The sequence below is a fragment of the Callionymus lyra genome, chromosome 9 (genome assembly GCF_982586985.1).
Source record: "Callionymus lyra chromosome 9, fCalLyr1.hap1.1, whole genome shotgun sequence".
NCBI lineage: Eukaryota > Metazoa > Chordata > Actinopteri > Syngnathiformes > Callionymidae > Callionymus > Callionymus lyra.
Genome location: NC_141826.1, coordinates 1,743,966 through 1,754,168, shown reverse-complemented (window position 1 = coordinate 1,754,168; position 10,203 = coordinate 1,743,966). Strand labels below are relative to the sequence as shown.

Here is a 10,203-nt window from a genome sequence, read left to right as displayed (position 1 = left end):
TTCCGAGACAAGCTTACCTCAAGAGCCACACATTCAACTATTTGTGTCATATCATGTTACATTTTATAGTTCTTATGCTTCCTCTAGTGGTCATAGGTTTACTCAATCTTTATTTAAATATATATATATATATATTAATGTATATATATATATATATATATATATATTTATGTAATGAGAATTAATACATACAAATGTGGATTTTACAAATTATTCATTAATAGGAATTTCTGTCTATGGTAGAAATGTTATTTTTGTGTAGATCATATTTGAACTAGATTTCAAAATCAATATCCCACATTCACAGTTAAACCACAGAATACATTTTAAAAAATGAAAATCAAATACTGGTCAAATACCTGCAGAAAAAAACACCTGAATGAAAAATAGAAAAGACAAGTGGTAATGACTTTAATAACTATGGTTATTGTTTGTTAAATGGTTAATGGGAAAATACAAAAACACAAGAACAAAAGTCCACAAAACACGCATAAAAATACAGGAAACAACAATCCAACATTTTTTACTCAGTTCCACTTGTATGAAATGGGAAATCTCTAGGAAGATAATATTCTTGTGTCTTTTAGACTTCAATGCTTATGAACAGATGGTAATACATTTGAAGCAAATATTTTGTTAATAACGTCTGGATGAAGGAGTCTTTTTAATAATTTGGTCAAGTGGTCGCTGCAGAGCAAACAGTTGTATTCGTGTCAATTTTCTCGAGGTTTCTAAGAGGCATATTTTATGTATTACTTAAATGTGTACTGTATGGCTTAATAAAACGTGTGTTTCTCCAATCTTATTTTGTAAACTGCAGATAAAACTCAAACGTCCGCAATGTGGGAAGGAACATAGGTATATAATTGATTTTCCAAGTTGAGAATATCAAACAATCATTCAGCAAGTGCACAAGAAGATGGTGGAAGATTTAGAATCTGCAACATGATCTGTTTTTGCTTCTCTGGCCGGGCCTTAGCACGGAGGTGAGACGGTTCCGGAACTCCCCGCCCGAGAGAAAGTATAGTAGTGGGTCGAAGCACGAGTTGGCAGCTGCCAGAGATAGTGTCACCACCACCGATTTCTGCATGGCCACCCGCTCTGAACAAGATGTTTCCGTCCGATCCAGGAAGTGCAGGTGGAGACTCCGCTGCACGTGGTACGGCATGAAGCTGATGAAGAAGGTCAGCAGAACGATGACGATCATACGGATCGCTCTGGTGTCTGTCGTTGACCTCGCAGCGACCTTCCGTGTTAGAAGCGTGTAGATGATGCCGGAGTAGCAAATCAGGATGACGAGAAACGGCAGGATGAAGCCGACCAGCAGAGAGACGTAGTTCAGGGTCATGATCTTCTCCAGGTGCTGGCCTCGCGGTGGCTCGAAGCACTTGGTTTTGTTGGTGACGGGGTCGAGATGCTGCCCGGATATGAGGAAAGGGGAGGAGAGCAGACAGATGACGACCCATATCGCCAGGCAGATCTGGTGAGCACGCATGCGGGTCATCATGCGAAGGTTCTGAACTGGGAAGCAGATCGCCAGGAAGCGTGTGACAGACATGGCCGCCATAAAGAAGATGCTGCAGTAGAGGTTGACGTAGAGCGTGTACGAGCTGACCCGACACAGGAAGTCTCCCAGAGTCCAGTGGCCCTTGTTGACATAGTAGAGCACCCTCATGGGGAGCGTGCAGACGCACAGCAGGTCCGACAGCGCCAGGTTCAGCATGTAGATCTGGAAGGGAGAGTTCTGCCGGTTGGTCCTGAGCAGCACGATCAGAGCCAGGCCGTTCCCCAACAGACCCAGCACAGTGATGATGGAGTAAGACGTAGAGTAAACTTGGTTTCTGAAGTCGTCGATGGACGTGCAGTCGGTGGAGTTACCCTCGAGATGGTCAGTCAGGTTGACTCGATCCATTTGTGCTGTTGAAAGAGAAAATATAAACATGAAGTGTGAAGTGTTAAGATGAAAGTAGACGGCAAGATAGGTGTTTTTTAACTGAAAAATCCTCAAAACAAAACAAACAAATAATTTCTGATTGTCTGCCCAGAATGGAGATTATTGGAACATTAACAATTTCCCGAAGGAGACCTCCAGAGGGATCAATAAGGTTGTGTATATCTATTTATGTTAACCCTTGACACACCTCAGGCTACACACAAGATAAACTTACCAGATAATAAGATGATTTAAGGTTTTAAAAAATACAAATTTGGTTTTATATTGTTTACAAACAAAACACGCACGTGGAACTATAATGTCACGAAGGTTAGTATCTAATGGATCCAGTGCCCCCTAGAGGCAGACTGATCAAACTGCTTTAAACAACTAGATAGCGCTATCACTCTCAAAATTACGTAATAAATGTAAAATCAGTAGCCAAGAAAACTTTTAAATAAAACTGATCTCAGAGCACTCGGTAACAAAAACAAACCAAAACCCTCGGGTAGACATTTGTCTGCAATAGCCACATTTCTCCAATAGATGTCGACCTCCGCGCAATAATAGACCTGTATGACGGCAAGGACTAAATAACTATCTATAAACATCTTTAATGGACTTAAATATCACATTAAATGTCTTTCCGTCAATAAATATTGTTTAAAAATATGAAGGAAAAGTCCACATGCTAACCATTCTCATAAAGTTAAACTTAAGTTTGCATATTTTAATCATTTATAACTTTAGAACATCAGAGAAGTGCGTTGAGGTTCATGGATGGTGAGGCTATGACTCCTCTGAGTCATCTTATTTAACCACTCATACAACATTTGGTAATGGAACTTATCGTCATCCCTTATGCAATGACACCTACACAAAAACAAATATATACACGAAAGATGTTTTTTGTACATATAACGTTTATTTTATAAATATATTTCTTGTGTCTAATTCATTTTTTGTGTAAATTTAAAGGGCAACTAATGTGAAAACCCAACTCTCCTGACTCATCACATGTTTCAAATGTTGAGGTCTTCCTCTCACAGATGTAGTAACTCTCTCATCATGATGATGTTTTGAAGTTAATACTTTATTAAGTTGTGTTTTTATCATTAAGTTCTCCCCCATCTAAAATCTCGAAGAGCAAGAGATAAACATTTATAAGGTCTATTTATATTCGATTTCCCCTAACCTTAGGATTGTGGATGGCAATGTCAGTCTCCGTTTATGGAAGTAGATCAGTGCCATTAGAATACTCAATGGTTCAATTTAATCCATCATATTTTTTGAAATATCGTTTTTTATAACCCTTGTGTTATCTCTGGGTCAAGGTGACCCAATTGCCAGGAAATGTGTTCAAGGCATCACTTGTTTTGACTCTAGGTCAAGGCTAACGACCTCTATAAGAACCTGACTCAAACTGTAAGCAGACATAGATAACCTACTTATTTATTTTATGTTTTCTGTGATCATTTAAAGTTGAAAAATTATGACCCAGAATAACTCCATAGCAATAATAAAAGCAATGTTGAACTTCTGTCTGCGAGACCAGAGTCTGTGAGTGTCATATGACCATCTATAACCATTACTTACTTACTAACTTACTTACAGCAGTGAGTCAGAAGCAGTGTTTAGATATTAAGTGCTGAGAGGCTTCTTTTGTTTTAACTTACTAGAAGACAAATTCTTAAAATATATAAATTATAATAATACAAATGTTTGTCATATCCTTAAAATAATAGACATTTTCCAGCTTTAAGAAAAATGTAACTTTTTTACATAATTCTGTAAATGCTACAGGGAATTAGATCTGCTGCGATTAAAGGTTTTATAAAGTAAAAGGCGTTTTACCATGTGTGGTACACACAACTTTTTTTTTTTTTACAATAAATTACATCATACAACATTTGTTACTGCAATAAGCTATTTCAGGTAAATATTTCACAAACTCACCTGCAGGTTGATGTCCAGTTCAAATTCTCCTGTGATTGATGCGACGGTGGCAGCACTGCTGTTTTTACTGCTGTGTTTGATGACATCTGTGTATCCCAACCAGTCATCGGCCAGACAAAGCAGGTTCTGCAGGTTTTTTTTTCTAGGTGTATTCTACTACGTTAAAACAAAGTTCATCAGATCATGTGCTGTTGACTTTCCAACAGACACTGTCTTTGTGATGTAGCGTCACTCAACGATGAAATTGTGATTTTGATTTCACAATAGTAGAAAAGTGTCTACTAGAATTGCTTGAAAATATCATGACAATAGTCGTGAGGAAAAATTTAAAATGTTTTTCCTCATATTCATGTACATCATGGAAAGAAAATCATATTGATATTAATCTGTTATAAAATAGTGAAGATCTCATTCAAATTGGCAAAGTTCAGTTTGTCAGTATTATTATGATTTGACTTCTTTCATTTTGATAGACATTCAACCATCAAGCTAGTGTAAATTGAACAATTAAAAATAACAGTATTTCAGCTGCTAAAAATATATATATATATAGTATATATATATATATATATATATATATATATATATCAAGAGATAATTAAGGTAAGAATGGGAGATCTGTGCCCCTTTAAGTGCTTTAACTTATAAATGGTATGTGTGAAATTAGTAAGAACATTTTTTTTGATCAATATTAATCTAAAAAAATGTCTTGATGACTGCCCTGCTTTGGTCTTACATGTATTCATGGCGAATGTCACTCAAAATGTTAATTTGAAACATCTGTCTGTTGGTAAAAAACGTCGTAAAATTTTTAACTTGCTTGGACATGATTGTGAGCAAATATTTGAGGTTTGTGTTGTGAACTTGTATGACATTTAACTGCTCACTCGCCCTGCACCTTTAATAACTACACTAATCATGACAAAATGTGCTGTTATTCTTCTTTAATCATTGTTTTTGTTGTTAGCATCATGCAATGGTGGAATAGTAGGACCAACTGTTATTATTTTATTTTATAATTATAACTACATGGCAGAGTATTTTAAAGTTGAGCATGTTTACACGGTTACGCAAAACATTTCTGTCCTTCTTCCTTGTGTCACATTTCTCAAATTCTTGAATCTATGACATTTCTGAGCACAATAACTGTCCTTTTTCATCCTCTCTGAACTGACCTTTATTTCCTGTGACTATATTTTTTAACCCCTTTGTTTTCTCTGGGTCAAGGTGAACGACCTCCTTCCAGAAATAAAATGTGGCAGAGGTCTTTCACCTTGACCCAGTGACAACACAAGGAATACCACAAACACATTTGCCGTCAGGCCTTCGGGTCATGTTGACCCTGAGATAACTCAAGGGTAATATGATAAATGTTGTTTGTTTCATTTCCAAAGGAAGACCTATCTAATTTGGTCATTTAGATCCGATATCCGTCTGAAATGGATCCCTTTTTTTAAGGCTGGAAGCTACATGCTAACTTATTTAGTTTCAAACCATCAAAGCTAAACATGAACCCTTAATAGCACTTTGTGTCCACAGAAGTGAGTCACAACTCAGCTAAATAATCGTTGCTAATCACGCCAGTGCACTTTCAAACAGGAAGCTTTGTTTCTTACGAGACGTTTGTATTGATGATCGTGCATGGACAGGAGTTTCTATTTCATCTGGCTATTCTAGTTGTTTCCTTCCTTTTACTGCAGCAGAGTCAAAGTCACTGGTGGTGCAGAGGTTAGACCCCTCATACAAGTGTGTAAGGTTTGTGAACTTTTGTCACAAGACAACTCCATTCTTGAGTCTTGATTCAATGCTGTTTTTAGTCGTTTAAAATAAGCACCTTAGCATGCTTTCACAGCGCTTTTCTTATTTCTTTTCAGTAGACCTTCAGTGGCTACAGTGTCTAACTTAGTTTGTCGAGAAAACTCCTCAGAAGGACGGATCTGCTGTGATGTCACAGGGTGTGAGTTTGTGCCCGGGGCGGCTGATTCTCATCCAGGTGACTAAACTCTGAACCAGACCAGACATGATGTGACATATTTGTCAGCTCTGTTGGAGCAGCCGATACATTTGAAAGGCTCGCTAGCTCACTCTCACTTCTGTGGAGAGAGTGTCGTGGAAAATCTCTAGTTTGACTTCTAAAGATACAGTATGAAGGTAAGATCCATTCCATCTTTTGACACACACTGATTATGTTTGAACGAGACGAAACATTATTTTTCTGTGTTACTCACCACCCTAACGATCAGATGATTACACAACAAACAAATTACAATGAACAAATTACTGTTAAAAACTGCTCTGACCAGAAGCGAAAATCCTATTTGAAATATTTCATTCGATTTTACCTTCACTTCAAGACCATACACATCTCACCCACAGGTAAACCGAGGAGCCTCTCACGAAAACCTGCGACTCTACTACCATTTTAAGCTGGTTATGGTGTTGCTGCTCCCCTGTGGGTCCACCCTCCCTCTGCTGGTGAGCTGTGTGGTCAGCCTGTGGGGGCTCAGGTGCCTACGCTCCCCACAGGTCTCTGTCAAACCCTCAGCAGTGTTACTGAGTCACCTGGTTCTCTCTGACGTGCTGGTGCTGCTGCAGTGGGGTCTGAGATTAGGAGCATGGATGACGTTGGACAAGACTAAAGGCGGGTCGGTTCAGTTTATGTTTCTCAATCAACAGCTGCTCCATTCCCACCACTTGGCCTCTCTGCTCCTGCTGGGGCTGCTGGGAGTGGAGGCGGCGCTGGTGCTGCGCTGGCCTCAGCAGACCCGCAGTCTCAGGACTTCTCACTGGGCTCAGCTCAGCTGTGGACTGGTCTGGATACTTGTCCTGCTGGAGTTTGGACTTCAAAACATTCATCTCCAGTATCCAGAGCTCACGACCAACAGCTCCTCGCCAAGTCCTTCCCTTCCTTTCTTTTCCTTCTGCCTGAGGCGGATGTTGTGGCTGGGGAACTTACATCTGCACTACGTCCTCCTGTACAGCAAACCTCAGAAGAGACGAAGCAGCTTCTACTGACCCACAATTTCACCATGTCAAATTTTCTTGTGTTTCATTTCTGTTTTGTGGATTCAATGGATTAAATTATACTTTAGCTAACGCAAAAATTCTCCATATGTGATAGGCTGGTGTCATGATTGTCATTTATATAAGCTAATTCACCAAAATTCTAAACTAAGAGCGCCACCTACTGGGCTCTGAAAATAAAGGCAATGCATCATCCACAATTATCATTAACAAATACACTCATCATATAATTCTTAACAACATCAATCATTTATGAGAATTAAATACTGTAGTACAATCCAGTATCCAGTATCATCTTCCATATATCTGTAACTTAGTCACCATCACTTTCTCTGCCCTCGACTGCACAATGTTGAGTTGTACTTATTGTGCTTTGCACTGATCTTTGAAAACCTTTAATACATTTTTTTTCCGCTAAAGCAGATAAACTTTTTCCAAAGAGGGACACATGAGGGGAAATGTCTACTTGACATTGTTGTTAAACATAAAAAACAATAAAGATTTAGCTTAACTCACACAAAAAGTAACATAAATAGTTTCAGATTGAATATTTTTAAATTGTGTTGAATCATCACTAATGTTTGTTATTGTTTTCTGTTTTTTTAATTAAAATTGAAATTTTAAACAAGGAAGTATTGATTGAATGATGTATTCATTAATAAATAGTGGTGATTCATATTTGGAGCCACAAATCTTAAAGGTTTTTTCTGTGTCCTGCTGTGCCGTTAAACCAGTGTAATGAGCTTCATTGCTGGTGAGGCACAGATGTACAATTGTTAGAAGTGAAAAGATCATTTTGTTTCTGTTTTAATGTAACAGTATATGACTGGTAACGTTTTACATTTCAATGGAACTTACACTAACATATACACAGTAACATGTTTTTTTTATACATTTTTTATTTTATTTTATATATTTGTTCCTAAATATGAATCAATTTGAATAAAGATTGTCAATCAAAATGAAGAGAAGAAAAACAGACCTGTTCTGAAATTGGGTTGCAATAATGAGCAGCAATATTAATTTTATTATTATTATTAATAGTAATAATAATAACAGTAGCGTAATAACATAGTGTAATAGAAGAAGAAGAAGACACAGAAAACGCAGTGGATGTTTATAAAATGTCTACCTAACTTTCTCAGTAAAAGCATGAAACAATTTCACATTGTTAGCCCCATCATTGTTTGCATGAAATGCTAACAGCTGTTTGTTAGGAAACATTTGCATTAAAACTTTGTCTTACCTTTGCATTGTGAATCTAATGTGTTATATGTGTTACTCGTCCAATGCCAAATCGCTCCTTGAATGTCCAAAGGTTTTTCAATAAATCTGTCTTTGAATATTCTGATTCTTCATGTTGGATTTATTTCATGTTTTGTTTGAGGCTTTAGGTCAGAGGTAGTTCAAATGCTATCACAAGATGAAAACAATGAATAAAAGCAGGGTTTCTTGCAGGACAGCCACACAGCCATTCTTTTTGTATCACTCCTTTTACTTTTTCTCAAAAATCTGCTTTTTTTTTTAGATTTGGCAGACTTATCTGTGATCTTAGTTTTCTACTTGTGAATGTGATAAGGTTGATATGCTATGTTTGTGTTATTGTGTATGGTTCTCTGGCCGTGGTGTCATATTGAGGTGCTTTACAAATAATAATTACTTACTTACTATTATGAGTGGGATTCATTTAGAAAAGCTTCAGAAGGTACATAAAGATCCTAGTGTTGACTGTTTTTCAATCAATATTGAGTACATTTTTTCAGCTAGAGATTTAACTTGACTTAGAAGCATCAATGTAGAAATGCCTGCAGGTTAAACAGTAACTAAGCAACGACTCAATGTTGACACAAGTCGGTCACCTCTGACAGTTTATCTGCGGTCGGTACTCATCTGTAGTTTAATCCGACGTGTCAACAATTACATGGTTAGCTTGTAGGTTATGCAACACCTACGTTCACACAAATTTGGAAGGACTGTGGAAGAACACTTCTGTGAAAACATGTTTTCTCTTTCATTACATAACTGACACGATCATTGATGTCTGGCAAGTTTACGTGGGTCCATTAACCTTATATCTGAATATAATGACATATTATGACAGAATTTGTCCCAGCTAATACAGTGTTTGAGAGTAGCAGAGCAGATATGGAAGTTATTGTCCTTTCTCCTCAGCCACAGCCAGAAGCTTGCTTTTTCTGCTTCCTCAGTAAGTACCTTGGTTTCCCTTCCAAGCTTAGCCCGGGTTGTTGCCATGTGCCAAAGCAGCCTTGTTGCCTGGTTCCGACAAAGCCCCTACAGCCTACTTTCACCTGGGTAGGTGGTAGAGGACCAACCCGCCTCTCTGCACTCAGCAGCTAGCTCTGTGTACTTTGCTTCCTTGCACTCGTGGGCAGCTTAGATTCCCTCCTCTCAGGGGATGGTGAGCTCTATGCATGGCAGACTTTGCAGCCGCAGACCAAAGCATGACGTCTGGCTGGAGTGAGGTGGTGGTAATTTCGCGGGGAAACTTTAGCTGTTTGCCGACATTCATGCCCCATCTCTTGCCAGAGAAAGAACGCATCCATGGCTTTGTCGGCTGGTGTTGCTTCTGCTGGTCTCACAAACCTGACTGGAAGCTGTTTGGCTTTGGGTTGGTTGCCAACCCCTTGTCTGCAGCTCTCTAGGATTTCACGGCTCGTCCCAAACCACTGAAGGACCTCTCTTCTTGCAGGCTTTTTATTCCATATTTCAGATGACCACACACTTGAGTACAAACAGTCTGTTCATTTGTTGCTGAACGCAGCCAGCACATTGTCATCTCCTGCATGATGAGTTCAGCTCCCTTATCTCGCTGAAGGTCACTGTTTTAATGCACAAACTGGCATTTCGGCCCTGTGATATGGCCTTGGTGGAATATTGCTGCTGGTTTGCTTTTGACACCACCATGGCTTCTGTTCCCTGTTTGTGGCCTTGGACCAGAGGCATGGAGAACTTTTCCAACCTAGCCCTGCTCTCCCAAATTGCCCCATTCCCATTATCTTCTGGTGCTGGAGCCTGCTGATGGCCTTCGAAACCTGGAAGCCCATTCGGACTGGTAGAGATGCATTCTTCACGCGTGGAGCAGTGGAAGCTTCTGCCCCGTCTGCAGCATTACTCCTCCTGGGGTCTGGCTGGCTCTGTGAAGGATGATCTCGAGCGATAAACAGGAGACAGGAAATGGAGCAGCCCATAGCGATGCCCACCTCCAGACGCTGCCATCCTGTTGTGAAATCCTGAAGGCTGCAGCACATCTGGGACTCACTGGCTGTCTC

At 39.1% G+C, this 10,203-nt stretch overlaps 2 protein-coding genes across 2 annotated transcripts; one reads left to right on the top strand and one right to left on the bottom strand.

Moving 5' to 3' along the window:
- Nucleotides 1-483: 483 nt before the first annotated feature.
- cysltr1 (cysteinyl leukotriene receptor 1) lies at nucleotides 484-3,964 on the bottom strand. The gene is made up of 2 exons (XM_087799147.1): nucleotides 3,890-3,964; nucleotides 484-1,917 (listed from the first exon to the last, which is right to left on the bottom strand). Exon 2 carries the CDS (start codon nucleotides 1,910-1,912, stop codon nucleotides 932-934), a length of 981 nt encoding a protein of 326 aa, XP_087655273.1. The 5' UTR covers nucleotides 1,913-1,917; nucleotides 3,890-3,964; the 3' UTR covers nucleotides 484-931.
- Nucleotides 3,965-5,939: 1,975 nt separating this feature from the next.
- On the top strand, nucleotides 5,940-7,777 carry LOC148071420 (uncharacterized). The gene is made up of 2 exons (XM_087799273.1): nucleotides 5,940-6,040; nucleotides 6,266-7,777. Exons 1-2 carry the CDS (start codon nucleotides 6,035-6,037, stop codon nucleotides 6,902-6,904), a joined length of 645 nt encoding a protein of 214 aa, XP_087655399.1. The 5' UTR covers nucleotides 5,940-6,034; the 3' UTR covers nucleotides 6,905-7,777.
- Nucleotides 7,778-10,203: the final 2,426 nt, after the last annotated feature.

Bases quoted from the DNA above. Each gene is read 5' to 3' on its own strand.
- cysltr1 (XM_087799147.1), bottom strand. From the start codon at position 1,912: ATGGATCGAGTCAACCTGACTGACCATCTCGAGGGTAACTCCACCGAC.